This window comes from Rhinatrema bivittatum, chromosome 1 (assembly GCF_901001135.1).
Source record: "Rhinatrema bivittatum chromosome 1, aRhiBiv1.1, whole genome shotgun sequence".
Classification (NCBI taxonomy): domain Eukaryota; kingdom Metazoa; phylum Chordata; class Amphibia; order Gymnophiona; family Rhinatrematidae; genus Rhinatrema; species Rhinatrema bivittatum.
The window spans coordinates 128,687,951-128,700,442 of NC_042615.1; the positions used below are offsets into that span (position 1 = coordinate 128,687,951).

A 12,492-nucleotide genomic window follows, 5' to 3' on the forward strand; every position below is an offset into this window, starting at 1 on the left:
GGGGGGGAAAAGTCAGGACCCAGACCTTTCTAGTCTGGGATACTAATATGCAGACATTAGGGAAAAAGTGTAGGACTGCTTCTTTAGCCAAGTCCAAAAGTATAGCACATTCAAACAGCACTGACTGAATTATCAAGAAGGCTGCTCACCCTCTAAAAATGTTGCTAGCAGTAATTCTGATATGGATTTGACACTGCTTGGTTCTCATTGTTAATATTACTACCCTTAAGATAAGGATTTGGGGTAATCTGCACAGAGCAGCAACTACTACCTTTAACAGAAACATGGTGGTAACCTGCACAGAGTGGTAGTTACTACTCTTAACAGAGAGCAGCATTTACTTCCATAAGAAACTAGCTGGGCAGAATGGATTAACCATTTGGCCTTTTCTGCCATCAATACTATGTTACTATAATTGTTCTAAAGTGAAGAGCAGATTGTGTAGATCAGAGAAACAAATAACTACTTCTATGCATTTTGATTTAGACACAAAAAAGTGAAGACTTTTGCAAGGCACATTACATAAAATAGAGTCAGTCCACGGAGCTTACAGTGTAGGTGACAAAGAGACAAAACAAACAATTTTAGAATTGGTGTCATATTACATTAGTGTTCCTTAAATTTCTTTTATTCTTGTGATTAAGCAACTACACCTATAGCATATACAAGAGAGTGTATATCCATGGGATCACCATGTCTATTTGCTTTGCCCAGGCGCCTTCACCTTTCCCATGAAATGAGCCATTAATAGGCAAGGCCACTTACCCGTCATCTCTGCCAGCGTCAGCTACAAGCAAAATCGGTGTAGTCTGCAGCAGTCGCGTAGAAACCAACGCTGCTATTGCCCAACAGACTTCGTTTTGGAAACAAGAATGTCTAACTGTGACAGAGTAACTAGCACCAAAAACTGTGTGGACCCCCAAAAGCATGCACCAAGAAAAGCTATGTCAGCTGTCAAGCCAGATCCCCCTGCACTAACTGAGACAACCACCACCCCAATCATACGCAGAGAACCCTACAACATTGACCCACCAATCCGACCGGCCTATCAACTCATCATCCTGCACTCAAATTGCAAACTGCCCACCATCCTTGTACCCCAATGCGCTCCCCGAAACAGATATTTCCATCACGATTCCCAAACAGTGTTCAGCCCCGCAGACACAGTGGGGGCAGCTCCCGCTCCGCTTCTTACCGTCTCCTTGGCAGCCGCCGGCGGAATGGAAGGCACAAGCCAACGGCCCCCGGCACGAGCCGCGCTCTGCCCCGCGCTGTCGCGGTGCTCGGCGGCGATGCCGCGATGGAGGCGGCGGGCGGCTCGCTCCTCATCCTCCTGCCGATTGCAGAAGCGATAGGTGAGGTAACAGGCAGCGGCAGCTCCGGCCACGGCCACCCCGAACTCTGCCCACCACCGGCCCCCCGAGTCCGAGGAGCGGGAGAACGGCAGCGGCGTCCCGGACCCCCGGCGTCCGGGTGACACGGTACCGGCGTCCCAGCCGCAAGGCAGCGAACGCCTGACCCGGAGCAAACTCCGCAGAGCAGCCATAGCGGTCCAGAGTGACAGCGAGCGCTGCAAAGCTCGCGAGATCGCACGCACTCGCCACCCCTCCCCCCCCGAACAGTGCGAGAAAAGGGCGCACACGTTCCATATTACAAAGTGGACAGTTTTCCCGCCAAATGTGACTGCTTTTTAAAACTGTAGGCAGTTTTTCTCTTCTGCCTCTGGTTTTTCACCACGCGATCGCCGACAATGCGCTACTACTCTTATTTTCGCTGTCACATTCAGCTCTGGCCCAGATCCGGGACTTTTTCTTCGTCCTTGGCAGATAAACAGAATTACAATCCCCCTTTCACTTACCAGTTTCTGTTATGACAGAATACTCTCTCTTTTATACAACAAAAGCACAGCTGGACTTATAGTGGCTTTTGTACGGAGGTTTCTTATAAGGATAACCAATTTGCAGTTATCCTTTTCTTCGCCTCCGTCTATTATTCTTTATTTGTTTTTAAAGATATTTCTGGAGATATTCACTTTTTTATGATACTTTTTCTTAATTATTCTTAAAATCCCTTCTCCCCGGCTGCTTCACCGACCCAATGCAATTTTTATTTTATACTTATCAAGGTCGCCGCATTTATGGATGTTCATGGGTGCGGAGCTGCCCGTCCGACATTGGCCATGTTTCGGCACTATGTGCCTGCTTCAGGGACTGCGGGAGAATTTACTGTGTCCTATGTCGGGTTCACAGTATCCATATCACTCTTCAATATGCCATGTGTCAAGTGAGGCATCGCTCACTTGACAAAAAATAAAAAATCAGCCTGAAAAAGCAGGATATAAACAGACCCTTTTCAATTGTGGGCTCCAATGCAATTGAGCGCTACAGATACACAATTCTCCCCTAGTGTACCCTTTTTTACACAGCCCCTTATTTAAATACTACATCGGGCGCCCATGGGATGTGACTGCACGCAGTTTAGGAAACTGGGCATTCAATTTGAGTGCCTGTTTTCAGCAAGCATCTTATTCTGTAATGTGTAGCAGAGTAGATTTGGTTGGAAGGAGAAGAGCGGTTTCAGTGTGCTCTCCTAATTTAAGTCCCCAGCTTAGATCAGGACGGGGAGAGGCACTGCCTGTCAGCTATTGGTACAGAGCTGGCCAGGAAAAGGATTGAGAAACAGAGTTTTTTCTGATTTTTACAGTTTTGACCTGCACCATTCTTGTCAGGCTGAATGCCCTGCTCAGGATGGTCAAGAGGGTCTGTGCATGTTCTCATCCAGTCCAAGAGGAGGTCACAGTGCTAAGCAAGGTGAAGAGAGAAGGTTTTTCTCTAGTTTGAGTTTTCCAGTTGAAGAGTGAAGGTAGTATTTTTTCTGTCACCCTTCCTCAACCAATGCTGGAAGCTTTAAAGACTGCTTTTAGTATTTGGCCTTTCCTCCTGGAGGGCTGCATCTTTTAAATTTGAAGAGGAATTCAAGGGATAAAGAGGAGAAGGCGATCCGGAGACCCCCAATGGAGTTTGGGATTATTTGTGGACCTCAGGTACTATGAGGAATAGGGAGATCCACCTAGGATGCCCCAGCCACTTTGGGACACTCGTTCAATCCACACCATGGAGGATAAGAAAGTCTCGACCCTACTCTGAGAGACACATCCACAGAGGTAGAAATAGTAAAAATCTGTACTCCTATATGGCTGAAGAACCTGGATGTATCTGGACACTTTATTATTTGCTTCTATTGATTCTTTTACATTCAATCCCAGTAAACTTTATTTTTTTTCTCTTTATTTATGGAATGTTATGTTATAAACAAAGTCAATTGCTTGTAGGAGAAACATAAGGGTAATTTACAATGGAAATTAAATAAAAAAAGGAAAAAAGAAACTAAGATTACATTGTAATTATCTATTCAAATCAGAAAAAGAAAAAGAAACAAAATATAAGGGGGGAAAAAAGAAACAATGGAGAGTAATTCAGGAAATAAAATTAAACAAGAAAAGGCATTAACATAGTTGGAACTAGCTGCATAATAATATATTAGCTCTAAGTTGATTGAGGTCTAGGAGAAGAGGTGAAGGGTCTACAAGCTTCTAGAAAGGATTGTAATTGCTCAGGCATAAAAAAAATAAAACATTCCTCACCTCTTTTAATAACACATTTGCATGGGTAGTGAAGTGTGAAAGAAAACCCTAAAGAGGAGACCTCGTGCCGGAAAGATAAAAACCCTCTCCTCCTAATCTGAGTAATCTGGGCCAGAGTGGGAAAAATCCTAACAGGTTGACCATAAAACAAAGAAGAAAAATGCTGAAAACAATTACGCATCACTTTGTTTAAATCTGATGTAGAAATAAAGGAAACAAGTAAGGTATTCCTATCTAAAACTTCATGAGAGAGGTTTGCAAGAAAATTAGTCAAATTGTCCTGAATTCCAGCAGTAACTGCCATGCCTGAAGAAGTTATTTTTGGAAGAAAGTAGCAAGAATTAATTGAGGGCAAGTTCTCAGGTGCAAATCCAAGAACCTCTTGAAGAAACAATTTCAGCTTAGAAAAAGGAATTTCCCCCACAATTTTGGGGAAATTCAAAAAACGCAAGTTTAAATGCCTCACATTATTTTCCAGAAATTAAGTAAGTCTGTAAAGTATCATACGGTCTTTCACGGTAGTAACATTGAATTCTTGAATAGTTTGAATATGACTTTCAGCTTCAGAAACTTTAACAGAGGTAGCATTAACTTGCTCCTGAATATCAGAGACTTTTTGATGATAACTTGAAGAGCAGGAATCAAACTTGGCATTTAACAACTTTAAGGAATTTCCAAAGCTAGCAACCAGGTCCCACAGTGCCTCTAAAGTGACCGCCTCAGGTCAAGATGGAAAAGCGCAGGTTTCACCAGTTACAACAGCTACAACCTCCCGAGATGAACAGGGCTGAGAAGAGCCCAGGACCGATTTTGAGGTCAGTTGTTCCACCACGTATGTAACCTCAGGGACCCGTTCAGAAGAAATGCCACCATTCTCAGGTTGGGAAGACGAAATCAAACTGGCCGGCAGAATTGGAGGAAGTGTCCCCTCCACTGCAGGCGCCTGCAGCACTTCAAAGCTGTGCGTCACGGAGACGCTCTCCAAGGGGTCCTAATGCTCCGGAGACGGACAAAGGTCTGGGCTAAGAGACGCCTCTTCTATAGGCGAGCATGGCTCTCCCTCGCTGCGTTGCACATCAGAGTCCTCGGTTCCCACTACAGCTGGCAGGCTCAAGAAGCGAGAGATGTCAGATTGCCGAGGTAGGGGGAGAGGGTCTGGAGGGAAGACCTTAATCTTCCCCTTGCGCTTTGGCGGTATCTTGAACTAGGAAAACAGGTGAAGCAAGGAACAGACAAGACAGCAAATGCTACTGAGCCATTCTATGCCACCCAGTAAACATCCATCCAGTGAGTCCAACATGTTTTGTCATTGTATCAGCCCTGAAGAGCTATGGTAATAGTAATACACACACAAGAGAGGTCACATATTCTGGACTTTGAAGGTTATCTTTACCCCCCCCCCCTCCCCCCAACAGAAATAACTCACCTCTTGGGACTGGAAGAGGGGGAAAGAGCCTGAGGAGTTAATCCTGAAGTCCAAATATTTTTATGACCCTTTAGAGGACAGTCTATCCATGGAAAAAGGATTACACTTTGTTTTGCAAAATATATGTTTCAGAAAACATCATAGTGTCTGATGAGTATGTGTTCTGTGATTTTTGGAAATAGATTCCAAAAAAAAAAAAAAGATCCCAAGAAATACTTAAATTTATCAATTAAAAGATATTCATATTACATTAGTTGAAGGTATTCTTTGAAAAGGCTGCCTGGGCTGAACTGGAATTTTTTTCCCTTTACTATTGACCATAGGAAAAACATTCAAATAATGTTGTCACTTCAGCTACAGTGACATAAAGTCCCTCAAAGTCCCAGGCACTTTGTGAAGTTTGCAGAGTTTGCAAAAAAAATTTTTTTTTAACTTTTAATATTCTTAATCCTCCTTTAAAAACAATGTTGCTAACAAAATCGTTGGATTTGGGCATATATTCATAAATGTATATGTTTTTAGGTCTCCAATAGGATACAATTCCATTTGGGCATATATTCATGAATGTGAAATAAGAATGTATGCATGCGTCTGACTAATTAAGCGGCATTTTTGTGAGGCAAAAACATGAGCACATTTTGTACAATTGCCTACACTGCATAGAGCAGCAACGACTTTGTTAGCAACATTGTTTTTAAAGGAGGATTAAGAATATTAAAAGTTTAAATATTTTTTTTTGCAATAATAAAAAAACAAGAGATTTTTGACCCATGATTGAACAACTGGTTTTACAGAGTTTGAAATCATCATATTCTCAGCCAGTGCTGAGGTCTTTTCTTCTTTTGAAATATAGTCACAATAAAAACATTAAAAACATTAACTGAAAAGTATGAAAAGATAAAAAAAATAGCAATCGTTTGGTTGTGAGGTCACTATAATTTTTGGAGACCAATCATGTATAATTGATTATTTGTATGCACTAGTCATTTATGGTTATAGTTTATCAGACACTAATGTTTCCCTAATTTTGTGGATCTGTTTTCTGACTGCCTAAACGCTGACTGCCTCGACCCCCACCTGGAATTCAACTGTGCCTGCTCGCTGCCTGCCCCGATTCCTGCCTGAATGATAATTTTTGCCTGCATGCTGCCTGTTCCCAGACTTCATTCATTCATTGAGATCTAGCCTAACTTTTTCTGGTTCCCGAACCCAAAGGATCAACCTGTGGTGAAAGGGGTTGGTAAAGGTGAATCCCAGACCTAGTACCTGAGCATGTCTGCCTACTGCCAGCATGAGCCTAGTGGGTTCACCTGCTAGGCTGCGTCAATCATGCCTCAATCCCAAGGACTCACCAACCATGACAATTGTAAAACATGCTCATGCGAGGGACAGTCCACATTTTTCCCATTAGTCCACCAGTTTGCCCAGCCTATCTGGAGGTCATCCAGTCTCTTCTGGATCTTCATCCTGCATGCCTTCCAGTTGACCCGGACCCCCTCACCCTGTTGTGTAAGCCCTAAAATGCAATGTCTGCATACTTGTTCCTCATAAGGACTCTGGTTTTAAAATATTTATTTATTTATTTATTTATTTAGCATTTTTCTATACCGACCTTCATGGTTAAATACCATATCAGATCGGTTTACATCGAACAGGGATAGATAACTGTAACGGAAGGAACACATTTTTTATAATCAGAAGAAATAAAAACAAAAAGTTACATTTAACGAGGACCGTAAACTTGGAAGCTTAAGCAGCTGGAAGAAAAAGGCCCGAAGAGGGTATTAAATTAAATACAAGAGAGTCATAACAGAATCCGGTCTAGTGCTAGTCAAATTATTAGAGGGAGTACTAATGCAAATGAAGTATTTAGAGGAGGAGCGAAGTTCCATTGCTCGTGAGCAGATTGATCATCTAATGTGTGTCCGAGGGATCCGGGAAGGCTTAGCGGAACAGCCAAGTTTTGAGTTTTTTCTTAAATGTTAGTAGGCAAGGTTCCAGCCTGAGTTCTGCGGGGAGGTTGTTCCAGATGGCTGGGCCTGCTGTCGAAAAAGCTCGGTCCCTGGTCGAGATGAGGCGCGTGGCTTTGGAAGGAGGGGCTTGTAGCGCTCCTTTGTAGATTTCTCTCATTGGTCTGTTGGAAGTATGGAGTTTGAAAGGGATTTCAAGGTCGAGATGAAGGTGATTATGGATGGATTTGTGTATTAAAGTTAGTGATTTGTGTAGGACTCTGTGGTTGACTGGTAACCAGTGTAGGTTTCAGAGTTATGCACATAACTCTTGGCCCCACCTTGAATTCCCATGCCTCGCACCCAACTCCGCCCCTTTTCTAACACCCCCCCCCCTTTTTTTTTTTCCTTGTGCATGCATATACATGCACATAATTTCCGGCTTTTAAAATAGGAATGACTTGCGCACAGCTGAAATGCTCACGTATATGGGCTTTTTAGCGCAAGCAATGCTTTTAAAATTCGGTTCTTTGTGTACATGATGACATCTGCTAAAAAGAGCATTCATTACTGATTCCAGCTGAATTTCTTGGACATATAGGATGCTTTGTAAGAGAAAAGTTAACATTAGCACGTAAAATACAACATGGGAATTTAAATCAAACTTATTATTCATGTCTTTTAGTTCAGACTACAGTTCACTGAGTTTTTAAATAATTTTCATTTAAACTGTACAGTATTAGTGTTTCAACTCTGACATAGACTGTGGACCCTTGGCCCGTGGTGGTATTGTCGCTACCTGAGGGGGAGAGCCTCCACAGGTCACTACTGACAGGAGGCGAGGCCGGAGGAGAGCAGGGGCCAGCTGGAGCTTCGCCACTACCAGCCCTTGTTCCCCGCAGGCTGAGCCCTTGGGTATCGGGGCCGGCTGGTCTTAGGTGGGTCCCTGCGAGGAGGATCTTGTGGCACGGCCAGGCAATACTGAGAGTCAAAGGCAGGTGGTGAGCAGATAAGGTGGAGTCCGGTCCGAAGGTCAGAGGCAGGCAGCAAGCAGGCAAGGTGGAGACCGGTCCGAAGGTCAGAGGCAGACGGCAAGCAGGCACGGTGAGGTCCAGTCCAAAAGGTTAAAGCCAGGGGGATCTGTCCGAAAGATAGTAGGCACAGGAAGCTGGAACAGGAACTGGAAGGCTGGAACAGGGACAGGTACTTAGGAGAAAGAACGCAGAAACCCATGAGGATTTCAGCAAGAGGAGACTCGTTGCCAAGCCGTCCATAGGCAGCCTGAGAGAGCCTTAAATAGGCCAGGACCGATGACGTCATCCCACGGAGCCGGCGGTGATTTCCCACCGTTGGCCCTTTAAATTGTGGTTGGAGCCACGTGTGCACGTAGGGAGGTCCCGTGCTGAGGAGGAAGCCTGCGGCATTCCGAACACTGACAGAGAAGAGGTCCCGGTGGAGTGGGAGACAGATGGCCCGAGACAGGAGGGGCAGCCAGCCGTGGCCAGGGATCCAAGGCGCGGTACAGCGTCAGAGAGGCGTCGAAGGGTAGGCGGAGCCAGCCGTGGGGCTCCGTGGCCAGTAAGTGTAACAGTACCCCCTCCTCTAGGCTCCTTCCAGGAGGTTTAGGCTTCCTAGGATGGGAGGCATGGAACTGCTTAATCAGGTCCTTATCGATTATGTTGGTGGCAGTTCCCAGGAATTTTCCTCTGGACCAAAGTCTTTCCAGGCGAGTAGGTATTCCCACCTTCGGCCTCTTCTCCTCACATCTAGTACATCGTACACCTGGTAGGTGGTGTCGTTTTCCGAGGCTAATGGTTGTGGTTCGGGCAACTTCCTCGATGGCCAGGTGAGTACCAGTGGCTTTAAGATAGAGATGTAGAAGGAGTTGTGAATCCTTAGGGATTGAGGCAGACTAAGTTGATAGATCACGGGACCCAGTCGACGGAGCACTGGGAAGGGTCCGATATAGCATGCAGCCAGGCGCATGGTTGGAAGTTTAAGGTAAATTTAGCAGGTGCTGTTCCAGACCTTTTCGCTGGGTTTGAATTGCAGGGCTGGTCTCCGGTGGGCGTCAGCAGCCTTCTTGGCTCTACATCCAGCTTCCTGCAGGAGGCATTGTGTGTGCTCCCAGAGGAGGTGTAGCTCCTGTGCCATCAATTGAGCTGCTGGAGAGGGCACCGTCAGGGGTAACGGCAAAGGGGGAAGAGGTTGCTTACCATAGACCTGAAAGGGCGAGGATCCGGTGGCAGAACGAGGATGAGAGTTGAAGGCGAATTCTGCCCAAGGAAGTAGGTAGCCCAGTCATTCTGCCATACGTTGACGTAGCTGCGGAGAAATTGCTTTAATGTACGGTTGTTCCTTTCTGCTTGACCATTCGCTTGTGGATGGGAGGCGGTAGTGAAATCCAGTGTGATGTCAAATTTCTTGCAGAGAGCCCTTCAGTATTTGGCCAATAATTGGGTTCCGTGGTCCGACAACACATGTTTAAGGAGACCATGGAGGCGGAAGATGTGTTGGATGAAAAGTTGTTCCAACTGAGGAGCAGGGGGAAGGACGGACAAGACGACGAAGTGCGCCACCTTAGAGAAGCGGTCGACCACTACCTAGATTGTGGTTTTGCCTTCAGAGGGCGGAAGATCCATGATGAAATTGGTAGCGATATGTGACCACGGTTCTGTGGGTGCCAGTAGCAGCTGTAATAAGCCCCAAGTATGGCCCACCAGTGGTTTCTGTTGGGCGCAGACGTGACACAAGTCCACGTAGTCCCGGATGTCCCTTCTCATTGTGGGACACCAATAAAACTGCTGGATGGAGGCGAGGGTGCGAGCTTGTCCGGGGTGACCCGCGGTGTGGGAGTCATGGGCCCATAGCAGCATTTTGTCACGGAGCCTATGTGGGATGACTGTCTTCCCAGGAGGAACGCTCATAGTGGTGGAGAGTAGGACCCGTGCAGGGTCTATGATGTGCCATGGGGGCTCGTTGGCATCTTCAGAGGTGAAAGACCGGGAGAGGGCATCTGCTTTGAGGTTCTTGGCTGCAGGGCGGTAGCAGAGAGTGAAATCAAAGTGAGTCTATAAGAGGGCCCATCAGGCCCGATGGGGGTTCAGAACCTGAGCTTCGTGTAGATATTCTTAGTGTTTATGGTCTGTGTATACAGTGATAGGGTGTTGTGCTCCCTCGAGCCAGGGGCGCCATTCTTCAAAGGCGAGTTTAATTGCCAAGAGCTCCTTGTCGGCAATTCCGTAGTTATGTTTCGTAGAGGAAAACTTCGGAGAAGAAGGAGCATGGGTGAAGGGTGCCATTGGAGGAGTGCTGGCTCAGAACTGCCCCTACTCCCTCGGAGGAGGCATCAACCTCCACAATGAAGGGGAGTTGAGGATCGGGGTGCCGGAGGCAAGGCTCCCAGAGGAATGGGGCCTTTAAGTGCTGAAAAGCTGCTTCAGCCTTGGGGGGCCATCATTTAGGACTCGCCCCTTTTCGCATCAGGGCTGTCAGTAGCGCTGCCAGCTTTGCATAATTGTGGATAAAGGCACAATAGTAGTTGGCGAAGCCAAGAAATCTCAGTAAGGCTCGCTGACCCGTCGGCTGTGGCCAATCCTGGATACTCTTGAGTTTCTCCAGGTCTATCTGGAATCCTTGTCTGGAGATTATGAAGCCCAGAAACGGCAGGCTTTCCTTCTCGAAGGAGCATTTTTCAAGTTTGGCTAACAACCGATTGTCCTAGCGATGGGTCTTAAGGTCCTTGGCGATGGGTCTTAAGGTCCTTGGAGAAGACCAAGATGTCGTCTAGGTAAACAACAACAAACTTGTACAGCATATCATGGAAGACCTCATTCATCATGTTTTGGAAGACGGCTGGCACATTGCAGAGTCCAAACAGCATTACCAGGTACTCATAGTGGCCATGTCGGGTGTTGAAGGCCGTCTTCCACTCGTCGCCCTCCCAGATGCGAATCAGGTTGTAAGCCCCATGAAGATCAAGCTTGGAGAATATTCTGGCTTCTTGCAGGCGGTCAAAATTTCCGCAGTGAGCAGCAAGGAGTAGTGGTCCTTTTGGGTGATGGCATTTAAGCCCCAGTAATCAATACAGGGATGAAGCATCCCATCCTTTTTTGCCACAAAGAAGAAGCCAGCCCCCGCAGAGGAGGTGGATCAGCGGATGAAGCCTTTGGCTAGATTTTCCTGCACATATTCCGACATAGCCCTTGTCTCAGCAAGGGATAACGAGTATACCCGGCCCCAGGGGGGGGGCTCCATGTCGGGCAGGAGGTTAATGGCGCAGATGTATTGGTGGTGAGGCGGCAGAGTGTCTGCCCCCTGCTTCGAAAAAACATCCATGTAGGGCGCATAGTGGGGTGGCAGTCCGGAAGGGAGGAGCAAGGTGGTCAGGCAGCGTTAGGTGGTCACCGGTTTCAGACAGGAGGTGCAGCAGGAGGGGCCCCATTGGGACAGCTGCAGGGATGCCCAATCGAATTGGGAGAGTGCTTCTGAAGCCAGGGCAAGTCGAGGACTATGGGATGGATGGCCCTGTCGATGATGTGGAATGCAGGGCTCTCCTCGTGAAGGGAGCCAGTGCGGAGTTTAACTGAAACGGTGGTGTGGGTGATCCTGCCCTGTAGGGGTTCACCCAAAATGGAGGAGAGCATGAGCGTTACCGGGGAGAGACAAGTGAAATCCAGAAGTGTTTGACCAGCTATTTAAGGATGTAGTTACTCTGTACTCTAAAGCAGTTGTTCTCAACCTTTTTTCGGCCGGGGCACACCTGACAGATGGTTCTCACATGTGTGACACACTGAACATGTGCCCGTCCCGGGCACACTGAACATGTACACTGAACACTGAACACTGCCATGTAAATATACATTCTGCATCCTCAGGAACCCCTCGACCCCCAAAAATGGGTGCAGAGCAGAACTAGGGCATTACTCGTACAACTCACCATACAAAAAAAGATATTCTGGATCTGATGACATCTCAGTAAAAGCAAAACAAAATCTCTTTATTGGCAGGCACAATACCCCTCCTTATGAAAAGACAGTAATTTACCATTACAAATATTTAACCAGGTCCTAAACACTAATACACCTCTTATTAGGAAAACAGAGCAAGCCAAGCTGCTACAGATAGATACCCACTTAGAAATAATTGTAAAACTATACTAATAAATGTTACAAAACAGCTGATGAACAGAATAACATCCAACAATTAAAAACTCATAAAAATTATTTTAAATTGTCCAAATATCAATAAAATATTTCAAAACAGCAGACACATCACATAATACCCAATAATTAAAATGGAAGTTAATCAAGAAAAATAAACTTAAAAAGCTGTCTTTACTTACCCTCTCCAGCAACTCTCCTACTCTGGTGAGTGCTATTGCCCTTGCAGGGCAATAGCACTCACCAGAAGCAACAATGGCTGCTGAAGCTCTGTCCTCACAGTCCTCTTCCTTAGGGCTCACAACCAGTCAC

At 46.2% G+C, this 12,492-nt stretch overlaps 1 protein-coding gene across 1 annotated transcript in view; it reads right to left on the bottom strand.

Annotated features, from left to right (window-relative positions):
- Window positions 1–1,622, bottom strand: part of MICU3 (mitochondrial calcium uptake family member 3) — a 378,395-nt gene extending 376,773 nt beyond the window's left edge. The window contains exon 1 of the mRNA XM_029587156.1: window positions 1,196–1,622. Within this exon, the coding sequence (XP_029443016.1) occupies window positions 1,196–1,546 (351 nt within the window). The 5' untranslated portion in view covers window positions 1,547–1,622. The remainder of the gene's footprint in view (window positions 1–1,195) is intronic.
- Window positions 1,623–12,492: the final 10,870 nt, after the last annotated feature.